Below are 25,563 nucleotides of genomic sequence, written 5' to 3'. Positions count from 1 at the left end.
CTGTACCCTCTGTGCTGGGCTTCTTCCCCAGGCGATGAATGACTTGTCTCACTCAGCTTTGGCTTCTGCACACAGCTTAGATGCAACTAATACCACACGGAGGGATGCTTGGAACACTGATACATTCTGTTTTGTTAAGGGCATGTTTCGCGCATTGGATTCTTTAACCCACTACTTTCTGCATGGATATATAATAATGACTTTTTTGTTTAACATTAGATAAGCATGAGATCACCGTGGCACAGCTGCATGTGTAGTCACTCTTGAAGCAATTGCACACCTAATTGGCTGACAATCTTGGCATTTTTAAAACAAACACGAGCCTTTTAAAGACAGGGGACGTATTTATGTATGAATAGTCAAATAAACCTGTTGGGTGTCGTCAATGGAGCCCCCTGGCACTGAACAGTTGTGTGATGACCCTGATCCTGGAGGCAAATCCCAAGATCAAGAGACCAAAAAACAACATGAATCAGAGCAAAAATTATCCAAAATAACTCATAATGCTTTGGAGAACATTAATGTGATTGGTCAAGGCTTGAAGCACCTTTTCCAGCACCAGCGCAGGAGATCATCTGTTTCTCCCCATGACGTTCAGCAAGCGCAGGCCGATCTGGAGCCTGACGTGGATTTGGAAAGCCAGAGCGTCTGTGCTGACATTGATGGTGTCTCCACCCACCCCACAGCTCTGAACCGCGTCCTCCAGCAGATCAGAGTGCCGCCCAAAATGAAGCGAGGGACCAGCCTGCACAGCAGGCGGGGCAAGGCGGACGGACCCAAGGGCAGCCCGCAGATCAACAGGAGGTCTGCCCAGGACACGCAGCCCGCTCGGCCCAGGTCGTCATCCACCACAGACGCCCCCACGAACTTGTCCGTGATGGAGATTGCTGCTTCTGTCTGTGTAGGTGGAGAGGAGGCCGCAGCAGCAGCAGTAAGTTACTCAGATTTACCTTTGGTCTTTATCATCTCCTTGTATGTTTCCTTAAGCCTTTTGAATTTTGTTTTTAACAGCAAGTTTCTTTCAGTAAACACTGATGCTACTGTGTTCAAAAGCTGCTTCAGTGGTGAAGCAAAGAGCCTGAAAGATGCATTAGTCATTTTCTCACATGGCAGGTGGCTTGTTTTCTGTGTTTGATCAGTGGAATGCGAGCTCCTTTTGAACACACGGGTGGCTGGGTGGCACCCGCCAGAGCCGGAGCTGTTACCTGGTTCCTGCAATAGAACTTTGCATTGATGTAGAAGGCTTTTTCCTTCCCCGCTTGCTTTATTGTGTGTTTTATAGAAGTGAGGAATTCCAGTTTGAGCAAACGGTGCTGTGGCTCTCTCAGGCTGTTGGAGGCTTGGGGCACACGCTGCAGCCTGTGCCCAAACCGCAGTGCCCGGCCAAGCCCAACCCGGCCGTGTGCCGACACGGGGGCCGTGTGCCGACACGGGGGCCGTGTGCCGACACGCGTTCACCGCTGTCTCCTCTTTTGTCTGGCCTGGGGGGAAAAAGCCTTCACCAGAATGACAGTCTCTGTTCTGTAACATGTTCTTGAAAAGCTATGCATAGCAGCTTATTGACGATACCAAGCAGTGTTTGTCTTACCATCTTTCTTCTCTCCCAGGTCAGTTTAGTTGAAGCACTCCTTTTTTTGGAAAACTAGGTTTCTGATTTAACTTTAGCTATAACCTATATTTTCCTAAAATTCTTCACAGATGTGTTCATTGGAGAACAAAGCCTTCGATAAAGATAGGAAGCATTGTGAAACTGATTTCTCATTTATATGCTCTTAATTAAAGAGGGTCTGACCGTGGCTCTTGGCGCAAGAGAACTGATCCCGCTAGTGTTTGATACTGTGGAGACAGGCAGTCCTGAAGCTTGCGTAGTACTTGTCAGTAATGTGTTTGGTTCACAAGGGACCATGAGTTTGTGTGTCCCTTGGAAATTATTCATTGAGAGGGCACCACCCACAGCTTGCCCAGATCTCAACTGCTGTGGAGAATGAGACCTAAAATATAGGTGGGAATGCTAGTCCTAATCACCGCTAAAGAAATTATGTTGCATCTGCCTGTTATCTGCTACTGCCTTTGTCTTTCAGCGGGTGGTCTGTAGCTGAGGGAAGGGTTTGGTGGCAGAGTTGGGCTCTTCCATTTCTGAGGCAGTTTTGCCAGGTCCAGATGCTGTACCCCATTTTCTCTCCCAAGAGCTGGTGACAGCCCTGCCCCACACTGTGGCACAAAAACTGAAGAGTTATTCAGGAGCTCAGTGCGACCTTACACCTCAAAATTGGGATTTCCATTCTCCCAAAAAAGAGCCAGAAAGAGCAGGACTGCTGCAGTATATCTGTGAAATCTGCGTAGTCTTGGGATCTGTATTAGTCACACTGCCAGGAAGCTTAGGAGGTTAATCTCAAAATATTGTATCATTAACGCAAGAGGGCTTGTTGGTTGGTTGGTTTGTATTTTTTTTTTTTTCCCCTCCCCATGTTTTATGTGTGGATGCTGCAAAGTTTTGGAGACAAGAGTCTTTATTTCTTGTTTGTTCTGCAAAGCCCCTCGAACAAGGTCGGACCCCGCGAGGTGATGAGTTCCCTGGGTCAGGCTGAAGCGTTCAGTGCCGTGCCGCTGCTGCTTGACCGGGCAATGGAGCCACCTGCTTACTGTGGTGATGTAACTTAAAATTTACTGCGCAAACACAAACATAATAAAATCTCTGCTGTATCTTTACAGCACTAGTTTATGTGAAAAACGGGGTGAAGTCTGGGGCAGCTTTCAGAGTTTATCAAGGTGAGACAGTCCCTTTCAGGTAAATGTGGAGAACTGTGGTGCTGTTTTAACTTTGCCTGTAAATAGGTTGGCTTTGTAAGCGTTAACTTCTGTTTGTGTGGTTCTCCAAAATAAAGAGTACTGGTTGAGCCTCATTCTGGGTGGTGCTGAGGTGCTCTGCTCTCAGGGGACTTAAGGACATTGAGTACTTTGTGGCGTAACAGAGAGTAAATTCTTAATAATCCTCTGCACACAAAATATTTTTAGTTCACAGTATTGTTCTGTTCTCTGTCCTCTCAATTTGTTGTTGAAATAGAAGGGCAAAACGTTATCCCATACCCACAGATTGGATTTGTTCTAACACCTCATTTACATACATTTGCATGTGTAATAGTCCTGCTGCATGTTGTCAGGCTTTCTATAGAAACTGAGAAATGAGATTGTCATAGCATGGAAAATAATGTAATAATTAAGGTCTTACTGAGATACTTCACTTGGTCTTGTATTTCAAGCAGTCTAAATTTAAATATTTTTGCATAAAGCTCTTCCCGTAGAGGCAGCCCACTGAGCTGGGAAATCAGGATTGAGGTGGTTTGAAAGTGGTTGAGCCCACATGGGTCTCGTTTTCCTGTCCTTTCAGAGCTTTTTTTGGTGGGGTAATGAGTTACCTGCAAAGGCACTGACAAACAGAACAATGTTCAGGTTCCAGAGATACAAAAGTAGTGGGAGTTTGGTGCAAAATAGTGTCGGCACGAGGTTCAGCGAGTGCCGTGAGGGCAGTGGCAGCGCCCAGCCGTGCCCGGCGGCCTCAGGGCCGTGCTCAGGGACACCCGGCCGTGCCCGGCGGCCTCGGGGCCGTGCTCAGGGACACCCAGCAGTGCCCGGCGGCCTCGGGGCCGTGCTCAGGGACACCCAGCAGTGCCCGGCGGCCTCGGGGCCGTGCTCAGGGACACCCAGCAGTGCCCTGCGGCCTCGGGGCCGTGCTCAGGGACACCCAGCAGTGCCCGGCGGCCTCGGGGCCGTGCTCAGGGACACCCGGCCGTGCCCGGCGGCCTCGGGGCCGTGCTCAGGGACACCCGGCCGTGCCCGGCGGCCTCGGGGCCGTGCTCAGGGACACCCGGCCGTGCCCGGCGGCCTCGGGGCCGTGCTCAGGGACACCCGGCCGTGCCCGGCGGCCTCGGGGCCGTGCTCAGGGACACCCGGCCGTGCCCGGCGGCCTCGGGGCCGTGCTCAGGGACACCCGGCCGTGCCCTGCGGCCTCGGGGCCGTGCTCAGGGACACCCGGCCGTGCCCGGCGGCCTCGGGGCCGTGCTCAGGGACACCCGGCCGTGCCCTGCGGCCTCGGGGCCGTGCTCAGGGACACCCGGCCGTGCCCGGCGGCCTTGGGGCCGTGCTCAGGGACACCCGGGGCTGGTGTGGCTTCAGGAAGGTTCTGGGGGACTCCTGCTCCTTCCCTGCTGGCAGGAAAACGAATGCAATCAAGAATGAAGGCAAGTGTCATCCTCACGTCTCACTGTAATATTAGTAGGAGGAAAAATACTTCAGGCGCTTTCAGGCGGTAGCTACCTGCGGTTCTGAACGGAATAATGAAGCCTTTTGACATTGTTAGGGTTTTATGGGAAAAATACAAGATCAATCTTATTGAAATAGACATAATTACAAATGTGCAATGCCTTGTGTTTTGGTGTGTGGGGTTTTTTTTTAGTTTTGGGTTTGTTTTTTTTTTTTAGCACTGAAATGGTTTGATGTCACCTGGACTTACCCGCCAAGCGTCAGTGTTGGAGCACAGTGGCTGTGAGGGCAGCTCGGTCCTTCAGGGTTTCTGTGCAGGGAACTGTTTTGGAGGATCTGCTGGAAGCCCTTGGCTGACACCTTCTGGTATCCCTAGGAAGGCAGACCAACCTGACTGAATGCAGTATCAAATTGTTCTGTGGATTTGCAGCTTTTGCCTCCATAGGCCCAAACGTTCCAGGTTGGCACTTGCTGCAGGGTTTCAGGAGTGATGGGGAAAAGGATTTGCTGTTGTGCAGCAAGATCCCCATGAAGCAGCTTTCCCAGGGACCCCTCGCTTCACTTCTGAATCCTGACGGGACTTCTGTGCCCTTAGCTTCTCTAACACTCATCCTGTTTTCAGTTTTGAGGATCAGTTTTCATAAATATTTCAAATCTCTTTGGATTCTAGTTAACAGCCTAAATCTCTGTTCTGTCACTCTGCCTGTTAAAAAATGACGACGTATGTTTCTGCAATAACAGTTTCCAGTCTTTAGTTTGCACATTCCTCAGTATTTTCTGATGATGACTTTGACTTCATGAGTATCAAAAAGCTACTAACAGTAAGCTTGCTTTTCTTAGTTACTTCTAATGGCTCTTTTCAAGCAGTCACACTGGTCTGCCCATCACATATTAACATAACCGAGGTAGCATATTCGGCTGTGCCACCCTTTCAGTATATGTAGCGGAGCTGTGGAAGAATGAACAGTTTCTCTCCAAATACAGTCTTTTAAAGCAGTAATTTATTTGTCAGAACTACTTTTCACAAATTATTTTGTCCTAAATACCATAAAACACACCTGGGACAACCACCTGTGAAAAGACAAAAGATGAAATTTTTGACATTAAAACCATGTGGAAAGTCTACTGTGGCTATAAACAATATGTCTTGGATCTATAAAAATTACTTGGGCTTTAACCCATTCCGCAAAAGAACAAGGAATCTTCTTAACATCATACTGTAGTGTTTGTACTCCCATTCCATTTAGGTAGATGGTAGACATTTGAGATTTTTTTCATGACTCATCCTGTGTAAAACATTTTGTAGCTTTGGCCATAAAGACTGGGTTTATATTGAAAATAAGATTCATTATACAAATAGATCAGGTTAGTCACAAGCCCTTCTGGAAATAATAGATACGATTTTACTACTAGTGCCTGCAGCTGAGTCCTGTTAAAACAGCACAGATCCCAGAGTTACTGAGCAGGGAGAGCTGCTGCTCCTGGGGAGTGACCCGTGTCCCAACAGCGAGGGGTGCAGAACCGGGACGGGTTGTGTACAAGGGGCATTTCAGGACAACAGGCGTTTATTCTCTTTCATAAACCTGGTGCTGCAAGCACCTGGAGCGACAGGCCTGGGCTTCCAGCAGATGTGAGTGGACAGCAGTGTGCTCCGTGTGACAGCTCCGTGACAGTGCCGTGACAACCAGCACTGTTCTCCACCAGCAGAGAAGCACAACCCCATGTTTGTGCTTTGTACAGGGATAGGGTTGCCTTCTTTGCATCTCGCAACAAGATAAGATACCAGCAGGTCACTGTAATGGCTGAATTGCAGCTGGAGATATGCCAGGAGTAGGCTGAGGATTGTGTCACAGGCTCAGAGATTAACCTTCAATAGTTGAATTGCTCTGCAAGGCCATGCTGTACCAGGCACCACTCTTCCCGCGCTGGTGACAGTGACCTTTGTGAAGCACAGAGTGGCGTTGGGCTCGACGTCTGGTTTATGGGCAGAGGATGCACGTTATACATGAGAGCCAAGAACTAGACCGTGGTTATTTCTGTGTTGCTGTTTGGGATTTTCCTGGTGGGGATGACACCTTTTATATGAGTGTTTTGGTGAAGGGCGTTGGAAGCGGCAGTCGGTGGCGGGAGGAGACACGGGTGCCATGTGGGACCCCGCACCCAGCCCAGCCCGGGTGTCCCTGCAGAGGGTCCCCACAGCGGCCACGCTCCCAGCAACACAGGGAGCTGTGACTTCTGAAAATGGACCCAGAACGGTCCCTTGGTCCTTCCTGAAGATGGAGTGGAGGGAGCTGGACATGGGCCTTCCGAGGTACTGCTCATCATCCATGCGTTATCTGAACACAGCAACTACATCAAATGTTTTCTGGAAAATACCAGTGATTATGAACGTAGTTTAGTTTAAATAACCCAGAAGAAAAATATTTAAACACTCTTCTCGAATCTAATTTTGTTTTCCTAAAGTGACTAATACTCTGTCAAATGCAGAAAAATATAGGCTGATAGTAACAAATTTAAAACATATAGACACCTTTTAAAATATTTTATTTTGAAATACATATAAAATAAACTGACCAGGTTGATACTGATAATATGGATGTTTGAATACATGGAATTTTTATCTTCCAAACTTTCTGCACTAAAACAATTTCTCTACTGTTGGTTACTCAAACAGGTCCTTCTATAAGAGATTATCACTAAGACATCTACCTATTCATTTAAATTTATAAAGTATTGTTTTGACTTTCATATATATATTATTGCTAAACTTACATAATGTTAAATTTTTTTTAAACCATGAATTTGATGTATAAGTGAAAAGCTGCAGAAGATCTCAATCGAGAGGGATATTAAAACAAAAAATACAGTTCTTACTAAGCATTTTTAAAAAGAAAAGTGGTTACAAGATATTTTGTACTAAAACCGAATTAATTCTAATTGTGTTTTCTTTTTTTTGTGAAAGGATACTAAGCAGAGGCACTAGCTCATTAGGTCAAGTTCATTTTAAATTTGAAAATAAAATTTGGTGACTTTTACTCAAATCTGAATTTTCTCCATCCTGAATGTGGTAACAAAAGGAAGTTTTTCTTGTTTGAAGGACAGGCTCAGGATTTGGGAGAGGGACTGTGCAGCAGCCAGAACTGTGGCTGGTCGGCTGCTGTTTTTGCTGGATCTCCAGCGCTGCTGAGCTGCGTTTTCAGGCTCATCTCCGAGATCATAGTGATGTCCCCTCGGAGGGGGTTTGGCCATTGTCACCGGGGTGGTGTCACCGCTGCCAGCGTGTCCCAGAGCCGTGCCCGAGCATCCCGGGGCTGCGGGACCCGTCCCCTCCCTCCCGCGTGTCCTGGCGGGTGTTTGCGCATCCCCACGGAAGGAGGAGTGTGCAGGGCTGTGGAGGAAGGCCAGGGGGCTTTTCCCCTGGGAATGTGAGTGCTTTGCTTTCCTTTGCCTGCGAATGACCCTTGGGAAAGCCAGCGACAAAACTGCCATGCCTGGGGCTTGCTCCTGGTTGTACTTGATCCAGCTGTTGGGTCGGGGAGATTGCTGTTCTTTTCAAGAAATAGTGTTATGATTGATAAATGGTATTGATGCCTGAGCAGGTTCATTTAACTGGTGAAAACTGTAACCAAAGCTTTTTCTAAGAAAACCCATCTGGCAGTGCACACAGAAGCAGAGGTGTCGATGTGCGCAGACTGTTGTGTTTGTGCTCCAGGAGAGCCGTGTCCGGCACAGCCTGCGCCGGGGCCGCTCTCACGAATCCCAATGTGCCAGCTGCCGTACGGAAGCAACTTCTGATCACTTGAACGTATCGGCATTTGGTCACTTTAGTGTGTTTTTGCAATCTCAGTGAAATCTTTCTGGGTTTATAATTTTTATAAATCTCAAATCACTAAATGGTTGCTGGGTAAGGTTGTCTTGACTGCTTCTTGTAGTTAGAAGTCCTGTGTTTCCTGCAGCCAGAGGCGTTCATTCTGCTCACCTGACCAAGGTCTTTTTTTCTAACGTTCTCCTCACCTAAGTTCCACTCACGGCATTTGTCACAGCCAGAGCACGTGGTTTCTGGCTGTGCAGGAGCGCTGCTGGGCACAGAGCAGGAGCATTCCCTGCACCGTGCGTGGGCCGATCACACCAGCGATGTGACCGAGGGCTGGCGGGCAGCGTTTCTCACACCGTCCCCTTGTCCGTGGGATGTGCTGTTATTTGGTGACAAGCTGTGCCCCTGTGGGGACGAGCTCCCTGTGCTGCAGCTGTGCAGTCGGTAATTCCGGACCAGCAGCACTGAGCAGAGCCTCCGTTCAGTTGGTCTGCGGGGTTGGCTGCGTGGCTGCTCTGACGCTGCTCTGGGCTGCACTTGCTGGCAAAGCCGAGTTCTGCTGCAAGCACTGGGACTGTGTAAACTAGGAGAGAGTGCACCTCTTGCACAAGCCAGAGTTGCATCATCTTTCTTTAACACAGACGTGCTGCTACGAAAAATTGACTATTTCGGTGTTAAGCTAAGCAGATGATTATAACAACCCTCCTCAAATTATTTTTTTTTTTTAAAAAAAAAAGGTCTGGGAGAAAACTTTTATTTCTTCAGGAGGACAAGGCTTCTTGCGGTTTTTAAACCATAAGGATAATGGGTGGAAATAGATTAAAACTATGGAAGTCTCATGTGTGGCTATTTATGTTGATAAACTACACTGGAGTGTCTGTACACATAGCATAAATATAAAATATTTCCTGATTTTTTTTCCCCCACCTTTCCTTCCCTTTAATTTATGCAACATACTGTTTGTTGTTTATAGCCACATTTTGTACTGTTTTGCATATAGAAAGCTTTCTGTTATTTCACTACCTTTACTCTTCAATCTTTGCTAAATCTTCAGATGTAATTGATACTCTATATGTTACACATGTATGTACACTTATACATCTGCGTATCATTTAATACCATAGCCTCCAGGAATTCCAATGCAGTAAGCTTTTTAGAATATCTCATCAGAAGTTGGGCACGTCCAAATCTTTCACGTTACTTCTTTAGTCTTGGCTTTAGGAGTACTATATATTAGAGGCAGTTTTGGAAGTGCTAGCACGGTGAGAGATTATTTTGAATGGTTAAAGTGGTTTATGTTCCTGAGTAGAGACAGAAGAATTCGCTAATGAATCTATTACACAGGAATGAGTTGCTGTAGGAAGGTAATACTAGGAAAAAGAGAGTTATGACAGCCCAAGGACAGGGGGCTGCGGAACAGAGATGCCTGTGTCTGTACATAAGAGTAGGAGCCATTCATTAGCTGTGCAGATCATAAAAATCCGTTGGGAAATGCTGCATGTTGAGTCCTCTACTACAGAGGCACAGGAGAATGTTGCTCTCATCAGTTTTGCTAATCTACCCGTTCCATCTCGGTCTGCGGATGGAATTTCAGCCGGCTGGCTCCTTTCCCTGATCAGTGTCTCTGTGTGCCCGCGCTCGGAGCCACGATGGGGAGCAGACGTGGGTGTCCATGGGGACCTGTGGCCCTGCTGTCCCCAGGGCTGGACCAGCAGCTCGTGGGGACTTGGGCGTCCAGCCCTGAGGTGGGAGGGTGATTACCCGGTGCTGCTGGTGTCTGCAGTCAGACAGCAAGGAAGCAGGACGGTGTAGATGCCTCAGATACCTGGCAGGACAGAGCGGCTCTCCCTGCCTGCCCCTGCTCAGCGGTGTGTTCGACCGGCCGTGCGCAGTACTGACTGTTCAGCTGTGTTCCCTTCACGAGCTGTCCCACTGGTCACTGGGCTCCCAAAGGACACACAGAAATCCTGGGTGTATCTTTGAACACACAAAAAAGACCAGGAGACAAGGGCGAGATTGTTCTTGGTACAGATTTCCTGCAGGAGGAACGGAAAGGCGTGCACAAGGCTTCTGAATATAGTCAAAGTGCAGAACAAGGAGTGCTGACCCAGTTCAGAGAGGAAAACGCTGCAGCTGCTGGATGCAGAATCCCCTGAGCATCTGGTGTGTGCTTTGCCAGCACTGGGAGGTTTGTGTTGTGTCTCATTCCCATCAGTTTCCTCTTGGCCCCACATGGTGAATATAAAATTGAGGCCTGGTAACTGGGTAATGTACTTTCCCTGTATTTCCAAGAAAAGCGAGCGTTTTGAAAAGGGGTCCAAGTTCTGGCAGGGAATGCTTTGTCTCTGTGGAACGCATTTCTGCATTTTGAAACCTGAGTTACAGCTGACAGGGCAGAATGCTACCAAATAATGCTCTTGTATCACAGCTGGGGTTTTCAGTGCTGAACTAAGCATCTATAGATGTTCCTTTTGGATGGTGGCTATAAAATAAACACCTCTGTTTAATCTTTTTGTAACTTTCCCATCCCAATTCTATTTAGAGAGCCGCACTGACTCTTCTCATAACCTTTCGTGGCCCAGCCACAAATGTCTCCCCTGTCTCTAGCCTCCAAGTAAGTAGATGACTTTAAAAATAGGCTAAAACCATTTTTCCTTAACAAGGCAAATATTCTGGCCTAAGTCACCTTCATTTTTCTACAAGACTGTGCAACCATGCACGGCAGTGAAGTGGACTTTCCCAGTGCATACCACAGAGAGTAACTCTGTATGGAGTCAGTGCTGACAGCTGGTGACACCACAGCCACAGTGTGCGTGGGGTCCGCGGCCCTTGGTGAGCCGTGGGGTCCGCGGCCCTTGGTGAGCCGTGGCTGGAACATGCCGTGGGTCCTTTTGGCCGTTTGCGCCAGGGCTTCCTTCCCGTTGAAACTGAGGCCTGAGGAGAGCGCTGGTGGGCAGTGGAGTGCTGGATAATCCAGCCTTGGCTTGATACGGAGTCAAAACTCAGCTGGAGCTGTTTCTCATTCCGGTAGATTTGCTCATGGATTCGAGTTACTCTGTTTTCCTAGGTAGGTAGATAGGTGCATGTACTGAAGGGATCAGTGCTACAGCCATTCAAATGTAATGCAAAAAAGAGCCCTCCCTTTTGCATTCATGTTGCAATTGTGTCCATTTGAGTTGTATTGTAAAAATTGTACAGGATGTATAAGTTTTCAGAATGAACGTTGAGCATGCAGACAAACATTCAAGTACATGAGGTCCCAGTCATTTAGTAGTGCATGGATAAATTAGCAGAAAGGAAACAAAACCATGTAGTTTTGGAGGTTCAGCATCAAACCAGGACATTTCCTGACTTGAGCAGCTGTTCTGAAGCAGCTGGAACCTACTTTGCAGTGTAGGGTACATGTTCAGTCTTGAGTGTGACATGGTGAAGTTCAGGTGCCCTCTCTGTCAGCCCAGGCATCCTCTGGGAGTTCGGTATGTGCACTGCTCAGATGTTGTGTTCTGCTTTCGCTCAGATGAGCAATCTCCCTGTCTTCTTGTGAGCATGCAGGCCCTGGTACTTTCTGGGGGTCGGAGTCTGGTGCGTTCCTGTTGTTTTCCACTCTATGCCCAGAAAACTTGCAGTGCTTTCCTGTGAGAGAGTCCTGCAGGGCGCTGTTGCTGCAGCGTCTGATGCTGAGATGCCACCAGGGCTGAGCTGTGTGCAGCATGTGTGATAACCCAGATGTGTGTGCATTGCATGTCAGGCTCTGCTTGGACTGAGTCTGCAACAGGCAGGCAGTCATACATTTTTTCTTTTTTTCTTTTCCTTGCAATATCAAATATTTTTTAAGTTTCCTGCTGCTTTAAAGTTTCAGGATGTGTGCAATGTGTGAAAGGAAACACAGTAAATCGCTGCCTAATACATTGCTTTTGTTTGCCTTTTTAAGGCTAAAAGTACTCACACATTTGTTACAGTAACTTCCTTGTCGCTGAGTGTGAAAACACGTTGGTTTGCTTTGGTGTGCAGATGGGGCCGGTGGATGTGGTGAGGGCAGACAGGACTGCAGTGGGCAGCCAGCGCCGCGTTCCGCAGCGTGCAGGGGGTGCAGGGTGTGCTCTGTGGGTGCTCCTGCCAGCCCAGCAGCCTGGGATCCCATTCTATGTTCTTTCTGATTGTGTAATGACAGCCTATTGAAGGTTTAAGTTTTACTAGTAAATCAGGTTGTGTAGTTGGCACTGACTGCTGCTATTGTACATGATTGGAGCAGATGAGCAGAATGCTGTCTGAACAGTAAGCTTTTGTTTAATTAGACTTGCAATATGAAATCTCTCATGGCAGGTGGTTAGCTTAATCGCTGCCATCCACCACCATCATCCACACTGGTGACATGTTGGCTTTGCGTGTCCTAAGTCACCATAGATACAAGGAGGAGTAGTTCATGTGGTTTTAAAACTGTGATGCAGAAAAAATAATGTAGAAGCAATAAAATAGAGGAGAAGTTTTGATATTCGTTTGAACAAATTACTGTGTTTTCCATAGTGAAAAATATTTGTCTACATACTATGGGCAAAGCATGCCTGTAACTTTGACATGAAAGGAATTTCTGAATGGCATTTCAAATTAACCGAGGTGTGGTTTCTTTTTCATTTCATTTTGAATAATTGTTTTTGAGAGACTGGAATTGAAGTATTTATCCATCATGTTAAAATGTCGGTCTAGTACTAAAGCAACAACAGAGTGTCTGGCCAATATTGCAAGCACTGGGCAAAAACGAAGGCACAGTATTTTTTGCATGCTCTACAGAAGCCTGGCCTCTGTCAGTAGTGGTTTAGTTCAGACAACGTGTTTTTGAGGCTTTTTGTCATTAAGGACTGTCAAACAATGCAAACCCCAAAGTCTGGGAGGAAGCACGCGTGGTTACCCTGCACTCCGTGCAGCAGACGGGGCAGCTGCAGCAGCAGACTGGTGGCACTGGAAATGGAGCAGCAGCAGACTGGTGGCACTGGAAATGGAGCAGCAGCAGACTGGTGGCACTGGAAATGGAGCAGCAGCAGACTGGTGGCACTGGAAACATGGTCTCTGCGGGGTACGGAGCATGGGCTGTATCGGGCAGGGTGGGGAGCGCTCAGTGCCCCTTTGTGCGGAGGCACCAGCAGTGTGAGCGAGAAGAACTGGCTGGGAGAGGATGATAGTATGGCTTGGAAATGTCTTTTTTTTTCCTTGCAGTGTCCAGGACTACACCTGTGTTCACCACTTAACAGCTCCAGCCCACCTCTTTACACTTTGTTGTCTTCCATGCCAGGCAGGACTGGGCTCGTGGGGTATTCACCAGATGTGAATCACCTGAGCATGAAACTCAAACTTGCTGTTGAACCCTGTGTGTAAAGATAAACAGGGAGAGACACAAAGATCATCTGCTTGCAGAACAAATACACCTGCAAGTCAGCCACTGAAAGTGAGATTTTACTGGAATTGTCAGAGCTGGCATTCGCCAAGTTTTGTGTTTGCTGAACTCAGGACAATGCTTTGAAACCAGCTTCCTCGCTTCTCTCAAACAGAATTGTAGAAAATCTCCATCAGTTTTCAGGTGTCTGACTCTCTGGATTGTACCTAAATCCAGATATAATGCATGTGCAATGGCTTGTATGCCTTTTAAAAAGGCTGTTTCTAAGAGTGGTGACATACGGAGTGGGGGCCGTGGGGGCTCTGCCGGCGCCCAGCCCCTCTGCGGGCACAGCAGGACCCGGGGGGGACGGTCCGGCGGGGCGGAACAAGCACCGGGGCTGGGTGCCCCTCGGCGGGGACACTCCCCGGGACACGGCGGGCCGGGGCGGGCGGCGCGGAGCCCCGCGGAGCCCCGCGGCTGCCGGGGAGCGGCCCCCGCCCCGGCTCCCCAGCGCTCCCCGCCCCGGCTCCCCGCGGCCCCCGCTCCGCGGCGGCGGGGCCGGCTCTGCCGCGGCGCGGGCAGCGCGCCCGGCTCCCCGGGCGGGGCTGGGTGCCGGTGCCCGCCCCCCGCGGCGGCCCGGCCCGGCCCTCCCCTTCCCCTCCTCTTCCCCTCCCGCCCCGCCCCGGGCGGCCCGGCCCGGCCGAGCATCGGGTTCCAGCGCGGGAGGGCCGGGCTGCGGTCGCTGCCCGCAGCGCCAGCCCCGCCGGGCCGCACACCATGGTCCAGCGCTTCAGCCTCCGCCGGCAGCTCTCCAAGGTGGGTCCGGGCCGGGCTGGGCGGGGGGCGGCTCCGTCTTTTGTTCTTGCCGAGGAGACACAAAGGCTTCAGTTCGCTGCCGGGTTTCGGTGGGTTTCGGCACTCGCTGCTGGCAGGTACGGGCTTTGTTCCTCTAACCCTGCAATTGTGCAGGTTTGTGGGGAGGTTGCGGTTTCCTGACCCGGTTTAGTCTTAGGACTGAAAGAAGAGGGCGTGTAAAAAGGGGAACATGACAGGCAGTTGTGCCGATACACGGGTGTACAGGGTGGTTGGCTGTGATGGTTGTTAAACGTGTGCTTTATCCTGGCTGGAACGTCTTTAGTAGTCAGGAATATGAATTGTCCCAGCGACACACCTGCAAAAGCCAGAGGAGAGCTTGTCCTCCTGTCTTTGAAGCGCTCAGCAGCGCTTGCTGCTAATACAGCACTTCAGAACAAAGGAGTGCTGTGAACAGGTTTTGCTGTTTAATAATTACAAGTGTTCTCATTTATTTCAGGAAGTTGCTTTAGAGGAGAGAATAGTTAATTGATGTAGCCTTGCAGTTTTGTCACTGAACCAATCCAATGCATGTAGTTTGACAAGCATTTGGAAAAAATCAGCCCTTGAATGGAACAAGGCTGCGCGGTGCTCTCCAGGTGAGGATAATGGCACAGGGCTGCCCGCACAGCCCGCTCGGGCATCTCACGGTTCCCACTGGGCATCAGCTTGGACACGGGAACTGTAGTATTAACTGGACACTTAAATAACAAGCTGAATTTTCACTTTTCATTTAAGCTCTTCTCCCCTGCCCCAGGTGTGTGTTTGTAAAGGTTTTAAAATGCATTCATCAAAATCTAAAAATGCTGTTATCAGCATTTAAAATAGGTCAGGATTCACATCCTGTAGACTGTCCTGGGAAAAGCTACGGCTTTGCAATAAGTTGATATCTTTCTTATTTATTTGTGATTGTTTTGAGTATCTCCTCATCTTAAAGAAACACATGTGGCCATTTTTAGGGAGTGTGAAAAAGTGGAACTTGGGTCTTTTAGCGGTTTGCCTTGTTCTGTGTCGGGAGCAGAAGTGTCCACAGGCTCTCCAGAGTTTCATCTTCCCCTCAACAGAGACTTGATCTAGTTAGTAATGAACTTCATATCTGAGCTGTGTTCATATGGGGCAGCCAAATGGCTTTAAATGAACTCCTTTGGATAGCTCCATTGGAATTCTTGTTTATCAAGGCAGGCAGGGTGATTGGGAAAAATGTTTACACTGATATTGTACTATGGGAGAACTGTTTCCAATTTGTTTTTCTAGCTGTTTCTCTATTTTCGTGTTGTCTGACACAATTGTGTCTTGTGCTGAATTAGCTCTGTTTGTGTCAAGCCTGCTTTAAATAATTGTTTAACCTTGACAGCTTTTTAACTTTTTTATTTTAATTGTAAAAGATGCCCAACTTGTACAGTGTGATGAACTGAAGGAAGAAATGAGAGCTTGGTCTGTATTTACCAAAATAAAAAGTGTAGTTGCATGAAGGAGCAATGAAACCAGGTTGTGTGTATCTGGCTTTGGATGCGGGATGAGAACTTCAGCTCCCAGGCTCCCCCCGGCTCCTCTGACGGGCTGGGGGGTCACTGTGTCTGTGCAGCAAACGTGGTACAGAGCAGCCTGTGCTCTGCTAAAGGAAAACTATAGAACAGACGTACCATTTAGCAGCCAAAATGTAGTTACTGCAAGACTATATAAAATAAAGCGGTACTTTATTAATATTTCTTGTGCAAAAATCATGATTCATGGTTACTGACTTATGCAAATGTCTGTAGGACCTGGAGCACCAGCTCTCAGGAGGTTCTCACTCTTTGGGTGAAACAGGACGTCAGTAAATGGCAGCTGAAAGGTCACAGTTCCAATTTCTAACCATATTTCATGGTGGAGGCTTCAGGTAGAATGTGACTGTGCAGATTTGAGAGCTACGAACTGAAAAACGCTGCCAGCAGTGCGTGTAAAACTTGAGCAAAGAGAACGTAGGACTGGGTGCAGGAAGGACAAGGCGGGTTGGTCACGGAGGGTCCGCCTCACGTGCCAGGTTCCCCTTTGCAGTTCGGCTTTGGTCAAACCCTTTGGGTTCTCCCAGTCTCTGTCTTCTTCCTTCTGTGAATGGGATTAATGCCTTTTGCTTGTTTACATAATGGCTGTCAGACTTTGATATACTGATCTGGGAAGAGCTGTATAAGCGTATATTAATGTATGGGATGTTTGCATTTGGTAACCCATTTGTATCAGGAATTTCAGCAGGTTTTACATAGACTTGTCTTCAAGTGTTAACTTCTTATTTCACGTGTACCAAATCAGTATTTGGTATTTGTGGGTCACTGGTTGGATTCTGTGTTAGTTTGCCCACTTAAACATCTGTAACTGTTAAAAGTTTGTGTCATAAATTACTGTGCCTTCACTGTTAAGACTTAAAGACAAAACACTTGATGGCTTTTTAAAAAAAAATTTTTATGCTGCTGACCTCCTGTGTTTGTGGCTATAGGATGATCAATGGGAGTCTCTATCGACAGATAGAAATTGTTTGGTGAAGATGAATGTACTATTATATAAAGTAACTTTTCTAGCAATCTAAATTTACTGTGAACAGATATGGATTAATATATAATATTAAAGCAATTAACACCTTAAGACTATGTCCCTTAAACTGCCACCTAAAGGCATTCCTGTTCAGGGAATCAAGAACTGTTTGTCTCACAACAGAAAGAGTAAATAATGGTGTGGATTTCCAGAGCGTATTACTTGAATTGTTCATGGCTGTATTCTTCTTTTCTGTGTGTCTGCCTGTCTTGAGGAGGGTAAGTCCTTGAAGAAGCTTGTAATGCAAAGTATAATCACTCTGTTCTTTCTCAAGTCAGTAAAACAATTATGCAGGAAGTTAAAAGTAGAGTGACTGGATGCTCCTGAGCTCCAGGGCCACTTGCTGTGTGGCTGTTTCCTGTCCATCACTGTTCTGATGGAAAAAACACATTTATTGATAAGATCCACTGTTGGAGGTTGTGCTGGTTTGACTGAAAACGAGTTCATTTTCTTCATGCTTGGCTACAGTTAATGGTGGGGAGAGTCAGAAGTAAGAGGGGGGTTTGGAAACTGGCTCATTTCAACCCTGTTTTCGTGTTTCATAGAGCAGCAGGCAGTTTTCCCGTGGCTCTTCAAATTCTGCATCGCTCACAGAACTGAAGTAACATCATTGTACCCGTGGCTGCACGGAGCTGCCTGCATGGTTCCATCTAATGGGCCTTCGGGGACAGAAGGACACAGAGGTTACCCTCAGGGGTAGATCCCCTCTCGATCCCCTCTCGATCCCGTCTCTGGCGGCAGGTGCTGCAGCTGGAGCACCGTGCAGCGTGGGACGGGCTGCAGGTCGCTCACCGCCCCCGAGGCCATCCCGGCACAGCTCGCTGGCAGTCGGTCGCGGGTTAGTCCAGCCCCTGGTGTGCAGGCGGTGATGTGGAGTTTCCCGTAGCTCTAAGGGCAGTGGGTGCACTCGTGCAGGCCGTTCTGGGTGCTCTGCCACAGACAGGCCAGCCGGAGCATCCAGGGTGTGACTGATCACATTGTGGAGCTTTGAATCTGTTCCTGCACAGAGACTTTGTAAGGTTTGCTGGGCAAAGGGCTTGTTTAAACAAGACTGAGAGGTGGTGGCATGTAAATAGGTCTCCAGACGTTGCTGGTCATGTTTGTGTTGAGTGATGGAGTACTGGCAATGATTAAAAACGTTATGAATTTTCTAGGCAAGGTGGGTCCCTCAAGAAGGGTATGAGCTTCTGCTGCATCATCTTGCTTGGAGAAACGTGTGGGAGAATGTTGTAGAGATATCACCTTCATCTTGCAAAAGGAAAATGAGCTTCTGACACTTTTAAGAAGTAGGAGTAACAGGTTTCATGAGGAGTTTGCACTGTCTCAGTGTAACAGCTTCATAAATGCCACGACAGTAAAATAGACTTGAAGCATTTTCCCACATTGGTAATTACCAGGGTACGTGAGCCTACACCTGCAGAGATATCAGAGGAGGGACTGGGGACTTCTCTTTCTGAAAAAAACATGACTAATAATCCAGAGCATTCCCCCTGGACATGCTGGCTGGGGACCTGGGGAATGGCATGTGGTGGCTCATTGCCAAAGAGACTTCTGATGTTAGAAGATGTAAATACAGACGGCAGGTGGAATGCAGCTTACATAAGTGCAACTTTCCTTTTAATAACGGAGTTCCACAGCTCATGGCAGTTTGCTCTGCAGGATATCATTAGACTGTATAAGAAATGCTTACTTGGGGCTGGAGAGCAATAACAATTGGAATTTCCTACCAGCCGTGGTCCAAGGAAGCGTTACAAGTGTTGTCGTCTTCAATCTGAATCACTTACCTTTGGGGCTCCTCTGTAGAGATTTTGGCTTGTCTGCCATTTGCCCCTCTCCGCAGTTCCTAGGGATAAACCACGTGGATTCTTCCTCAGCCAGGGTTTCTTCAGAGGCAGAGGAGTGTGCTCTCCTTTTGCAAATCTTTCTGGTCTGGATGTGACAGTCAATGACAAAAATGTATATGTATACTAGGTCCTTTTCAGAAAGGACAGAGAAGTGTTTACATGAGAGGAAGGTGTCAGAAGTTTAGGGGAAAGGAAATAACAGGAGCAAGAGAACTTGAGTTTGTTTTCAATGTTCACGTGACATCCAGTTTGGGATTCCCTGTCTCGACAAAGGGTACAGCAATGACTGCCAAAACAATTCTTATCAGAGATAAATTGTAAACACTTGGTGAGCAGAGAAATGGGTGTTAGGAGTTCCACTGGGAGGATTTCGGCTGTTGGAGGTGGGTCGCATCTGCTGGGCTGTCCCAAGCCGTCCCTGGAGGGCTCTGCACTGCCGTCCTGTTCTGCCAACCCCGACTGCACCTGAGCACCTGCCTTGAATAATCAAAGTTCTACAATATCCTTTCACACCATGAATGTCATATTTGCGATTATATTTAAGATAAGTTGCAGGTAACATGGCTCCTCCATGAGTTCTCTCTCCATTAAACTGAGTTCTGCCTGCGGGGCTGTTCTTCCAGCTTCCCTCAAGGTAAACGTGGTCTTTGTTTCAAGAGAAGGATGCTCAGCACCCTGTGGTTTTGACTGTAGATTGATTGTTTTTTTTTTTTTTTCCTTGCCCTTTTTGCTAGGGCATTCAAAGGGCACATACTTAGCAAGAATGGAATCCAAGATCACAGCAAGGTAAACTGTGAAGTTATACTACAAGGGATTTTTTTTTTCCCTTGAGTGCTGTTAGTAAACACTCAACTGCAGAAAAATACTTCTCCATGTTATCTACATCCATGGTCATCATACTTAACTCTCAGAAGCCTGTGAGCACTGGTGTCATGTTTGGGAAATCGGAAACTAGTAGAAGTCTCAATTCCAGAGCCACTGGCTGCTCCCGCAGAATGCGGGATGAGGGGCGCTGGTCAGCCCGTGCGCAGCATGGCTTGTGCTGCCTCAACCACGCGTGCCTCGGGTGCGCTGAGACATCGCTTGGGAGGACCCGGGATCCTGGTGGTGGGGAACAAAAGCTTACAGGGAAAAGGGTATTTCTCTCATCAGAAATGTGGTGTTTCAGCCTGCTGCCATTGGCGACAGGACAGTGGGAGCAGGGGAACGAAGAGCCGGTGTGCAGGGGGTGTGCCACTGTGCCGGTCGCAGAGCCTGTGCAGTGTTCCTGCAGAACTGCTGCCCACAGGTCTGCAGGATCTGGGCCTGGGACTGCTGCTTTGGGACAGGACTAAAGCTTCTAACAGCTTTCTCCATTTAAATCAGCTTTTAGTTGGGACGTGTGTGTTCTTTCTTTCAGTGAAATGCAGGTTGCTGTTCTCTTTATGCTAAAGACAACCCTCCCACAACCCCAAAAAATAAAAAAAACAATAAAGAGGAGAGGCATCCCTCTGCTGCTTAAGTGCAACACTTCAATTTCAGTAGGAGTTGGGCATATCTTGGGAATCAGGCCCACTGATCTCAAAACTAATAGTGTATTGCAGAGGCGTGGAGACTCAGAGACCTGGAATTGGGTAGGGAAATTATGTCTTAGTCATAGTTATTATGTGGTAGGATAAAGTGCTATAAATCTAAAGGCTTGCAGATTTGGAGCTATTCTCACTTTTGTTGAGTGTGTTCAGCATTAATGTTCTGAATAAAATAGTTGCTTAATTAACGTAATGTATTGGCAATACTCTAACTTGATCTGTTCTATCCTTCAGTCTTGTCACTGGGTTACATATGAGTTAATTTAATTTGGAATGTATTTCTTTTTCCTAAAATACTGTTTAATACCAGCTGCAGAAGTTCACGGGTATGCTGTAGCCTCCGTACGTTGTGTAAATATTATCCATTTTGTACCATAATGGAGCTGAAGAGTGAACAGCGTTCATACATAGACTGCTAGAAATAAATGGTTGCATAAAATGAGATCTTAAGCATTCAAAATGAGATGTTTCAGAAATTAGCTAGTCCACTGAACAGGTGGAAAAGGTCATGGATTATCTAAACAATTTAGCTAATCAGTAGTGAGGAAAGAATTTCTGACTGGACAAATGAAAGTCTTTAAGCACTAGGGAGATGTCCCAGCCTGGCCCGTGGCTGGTGCTGCAGTGACCACCCACATCTGGATCGGCGCTGGTGCTGCAGTGACCACCCACATCTGGATTGGTGCTGGTGCTGCAGTGACCACCCACATCTGGATCTGTGCTGTGCAGAGGGGATGCAGCTTGTTCCAACACGTTAATGCTGTGAGAGGAGCCTGAGCTCCAGCTGCTCCTGCCGTTTCATATGGCGTGTCTGTGGCTCATCAGATGTCCCTCAGACACCATCTGTAACCAGCAGATACGTGTTCTTTATATCTGTCGTAAGCTGGAGCAACTGACATGTTACTCAGCTGAATACGGCTTTTCATTCCCTTTGATGTAACTTCCATCTAGCCATCCAGATCTGACTATAAAACTGCCACCAAAGAGCAAAGATGTTTGAACCTTTTATGCATAATTAAAGAATTCAAAAATAATAATAAGCTGGGTGAAAAAGGCCTCCTGGTTCTGTAGTATCATTCAAGCCATTTTCTTCTGGCATTTTAATAGTAAGCAGTACATATTTGAAAGTGTTACAGCTGTTTTACTGCTGGGCCTGAAATGTCAAAGCTTCAAATGCTTCATTGACACTTGAGAAATGCATATACTATTGATCAACTTCACCTCTGCTTTTCTGATATTTTTCCATGAGTGGCTATATAAATATTGGCCCGGTGAATTGGTGCTGTCTGTGCAAGCTTCAGTGTCGGGGCTGCAAACTGGAAACCGCTGGTGAGTACCAAGAGCTGGTAGGAAACAGGCAGTTCACACTTACCTACGTATATATTTCTCTTCTATTTTGATTTAGAAGCTGGCAGAGGCTTTTCTTTGGGTTTTTCTTGACGCTACTCTTGGAAGTGTTAATTCCAGTCAGGAGTTCTGTGGGTACTGTTAATGGTCAGAGCCCTGTAGAACACAGGTGAAGAACCCACCGGGCGTCCCCAGGGGACAGTGGAGAACTGTGTTACAGCCAGCGTTGGAATGGGGGCAGCTGAGGGAAATGGTCTGATAAAGAAGTCAGTAGGCATCCAGCAGAAATGCAACGTGGACAGACGTTAAGTAGTTGGGTAGGATGTGTGCCGTTACCTGTTAAAATCTCCTGAACAAAGCAGAGCTGCCACAGGGATGTTGGAGTCTTTGGGCAATCACAGATTTGATTGAAATGATGAACCCTGAGCTGCAGCTTGTGGGTTCTGTACCTCTCTGTCTTAATGATCTCGAGCAGATGGCTTTACGTTGTTGTGCATCAGTTTGGGTGCCTGTGAGCCCAGCTGACCACTCTGCTGCCGCCCCCCGAACCGCGGCCGCCCCGCGGGCTGCGCCGGGTTCCACACGCTGCTGGAGTCACAGCCTGACGTGACTGTAGCTCAGGCACAGTCCTAGCGAGGCTTGGTATTCGTAACGTTTTAGGCAAGGATCTACCCACCCTCCTCATTTCCAAGGATAAAGATAAAAATTACCTGACGTTTCGTGTTGAACCGCTCTTGTGCAGCGGTACCTTGACTGTTAAACACGTATTCTGCAGTGTTCTTTGTCTATATCTCCTTTGCCAGTAACTTCTAAAGCAGCCTTCTCTTTGAAGGGAGTATTTATGCTGAGTGCGTTTGGAGCGACTGCGCTGTGCTCCACAGACAGGCAGAGCCGCCCCAGCACTGCCGCCGGCGCCGGCGCCGCGAGCGGAGCGGCCGGGGCTGGGACGCGGCAAAGGTCGTGCACGGGTGCCGTGGTCCGTCTGCGTCGTGGGAGCGCGGTGACTTCCTGTTTTCTTCCTTTTAACCTCTAAATAACATCAAAGTGTTGTTTTCAGCAGGGCAGAACGAGGCCACGGCATGCACCTGTACCCCGACACGCGCTGTTACGGCTCCAGGACCGTGCCCAGCAGTGCTGTGTGTCTGAGCACGGGGGGGCAGCGGTTCTCCCTGCTCTCTGACAGCTCCCACTGTTCTCTCTCTCTATCCCCGTCTCTCTGCTGAAACTTAATTGTGATTGAACATCGCCTGTTCAAAAACAAAACAAGAAACATAGCTGGAAGGTGAGAAATAATAATGGGTGTAAGGGTTTAAATCACATTGATTTTTAATGTAACCAAATGCATGCTTGAGCCCATTTTAATGCATCTTGACACTCAGAATAGCAGAATATAAATTTCAAGGAACATCCAACATCCTCTCTCTCTTGGTATCCTAACTCCTTGACTGTTAGAAGCAGTATGAAATCATGGGACTTGAGCTAATGAACACTTATTTGTTACTTCTAATTACAGTATTTGGCATTTCTACTGGAATCCTCTGAGCTTTTCTGCCCACCAAAAAGAAGACAGGATTTTAAGCAGTCTAGTCTGTAACAACCAAAGATAAATAGACTGCCTTTTTATTTATAAAATAAAGAGAATTGGTCCATACTAGCACACGCTGACTTCTGGTGGTATCTGACCAATTTCAACTAAAGCTGGAATAGGTAACCTGTCTTCATTATGCCGTGTAGACAAACTTTATTAGTATTCAGTGACTCGTATCATACGTACATAAGAGGCATTGGAGCTTCTTGGTTTATGCTAAAAGTAGAGATGAAGGAGGAAACACTGCTTTTCATGCCAGCAGTGAGCGAAAAAGCTGAAGACTATGCAAAGAAATCCTTGCGCCATTTTAGACTTGAAATAATTTGGTCTAAAAAGGCCAAACAAGCTCTCATTGACTGCTGTCACAGTTCACATGATGTGCCTGCACCTCCTGTTTATCCACAGATAGAGTCCCTGCGAACACGTTCTTTCTGCAGGGCGGTGTTGAGAGCTCGGGGACCCGAGGGACGCGGCAGCACCGGGGCTTGTGGCTTCGGTGTCACAGGTTTCTCAAAACAAACGCTGGTCGTGTGGTTGGCTGGCAAAAATAGACAGCTAGTTGCTGCAGGGTTTTAGTTCCAGAAGTCATCAGCTATCATTAAGCTGTTTTCCACACTGAACGTAACATAAACATCTGCTTTAAAAAAAAATCCTTCCTCCGTAAAGGATACAGCTGTAGGTCTGGGCTGGAGACCTCCTCAAAGCTAGTGAGATTTGTTGATCTTTTCTAGTTCTTCACTAACTACTGAATTTCTACATATTCTTCCAGAGTTTTCTTGTGTCAAATACCATGAGAAGGTGTGGGAAAATTTTTTGTGGTGAACTATGAGGGACAGAAGTTCAAGTTTATCGTTTTATTGTCAGTCTGTGCTGTTGGTTTTATTGTACGTCTGTATTGATGGAGGCAGGAGAATTGTGAAGGTTCGCTACTTTTTCAGCAGTGAAATTAATTATGAAGTGTGAAGTTTGGTATGAAAATTCAGTTTTAAAGTAGTTTATTCCTTAGTCTTCAGTGTTGTTTCCACAGTAGTTCTTCAGGATTAGATGTACCCTCGTTCTCTTGAGTGTTGCTGTTGCTCAGGCTCATGGCTGAGTTGCAAGCTGGCATGGGCTGCATTGGTTTTTTAACCTTAAATGTATATATTGGTGCAAATAGGGTAATGGAAAGGATAAGTCTTAATGCTGTTCTCAGAGCTTTTAATTGAAGAAGCTCTTGCATTTAATTGCTGTGGACAGACTGGTCTGTAGGTCCTTTTTTGCTGGCGTTGACCATTCCTGTCCGTATTGTTGCCCGGCTGCTTGGGCTGAGATGAGAAGCCCCGGTGTGCGCTGAGCCGGTGGGGCTGGCACAGCCGGGACCCTCGGGCGTCCAGCAGAAGCGATGGACGGTCAGGGAGATCAGTGCGGCTTTGCCGAACCAGCGCTTTACTCAGCATCCTTGCATCCTGCTGACTACGGCGCATCAACCCAATTGTTCAGGCTGTTCTGTAGTTTCTGATCTCACCCCTGAATTCTCGTGGCCGTTCATCTCACGGACAGCGGATGGTACAGCTGGACACTTACCAGGGATCACGCTCCTCTTACCTGCTCGTGCCCTGCCCTTTCTGATCGCTTCATTGACAGCGTTTGTTTCAGGATGTTTGTGTTTTTCCAGACATCTGGGATGTGACCTTTGTTTGTTTGGTTTTTAATGTATGTAACTAATGGTTTTCAGCAAGGTGAAGGGAAATTGGCATTATTTAAACTTCGATGTTTAGAGAGAAAAAGCATTTAAAGTGAGATTTGTTGAAGGTCGTATATGTATACTATATATGCTGAAGACTTTGAGTTTGGATGGCTCCATCTTGGCACTCGGTGTGAGGACCCGGCCCCGTGTCTGAGAGCCCTCGGGCTCTGCTGGCCCCTGCACAGAACAGGCAGCAGCACGGATGGGATGCCTGCTGTTCTTTACTGCTGAAATATTGCCACACTCCACCAGGAGCTGGTCAGTACTGCCTGCTGGTCTGATGCCCGCTTACATGAGAGCTGCTTTGGTTTCATGGGACTGTTTTCTTCCTGGTTAATCATACTCTGTAGCCATTAATGTTGGGAGGACGGTATAATTCATTATTGATAAATGATGATCTGGTGGCTGGATTCATTTGGCAGTAGATCCAAAATTCTGTATACTGAAGAATTTCGAGTGCATCCCAAAAGCTGGAGGATGACTGAAGCTGGCGGGGCGGCTGGAGCTGGTCCTGCTGCCCCCCGCCTGGCTCGGGCTGCACTCTGGGCCGCCCGCTGCAGAGCCTGGTCAGCGCTGCACGAAAAACACTGTGCTGCCGGGGTTTGGTTTTGGTTTTAATCTTCAA

General features: G+C 47.6%; 1 protein-coding gene across 7 annotated transcripts in view; it reads left to right on the top strand.

Moving 5' to 3' along the window:
- TMCC1 (transmembrane and coiled-coil domain family 1) overlaps positions 1–25,563 on the top strand; it is a 78,681-nt gene that overhangs the window by 14,107 nt on the left and 39,011 nt on the right. For 3 of the 7 annotated variants that reach the window (XM_065642361.1, XM_065642357.1, XM_065642360.1), the window contains exon 4: positions 220–931. The exons of 1 other annotated variant lie outside the window; for it this stretch is intronic. In XM_065642361.1, coding sequence (XP_065498433.1) covers positions 386–931 — 546 coding nt within the window. In that variant the 5' untranslated portion in view covers positions 220–385. Of the gene's footprint in view, positions 1–219; positions 932–14,156; positions 14,262–25,563 lie in introns of those variants that run through there. 3 more of the 7 variants (XM_065642362.1, XM_065642358.1, XM_065642364.1) reach the window with 3 other exon arrangements.

Source organism: Caloenas nicobarica, chromosome 11 (genome assembly GCF_036013445.1).
Source record: "Caloenas nicobarica isolate bCalNic1 chromosome 11, bCalNic1.hap1, whole genome shotgun sequence".
Classification (NCBI taxonomy): Eukaryota; Metazoa; Chordata; class Aves; order Columbiformes; family Columbidae; genus Caloenas; species Caloenas nicobarica.
This window is presented reverse-complemented; position numbering and strand designations above follow the sequence as displayed.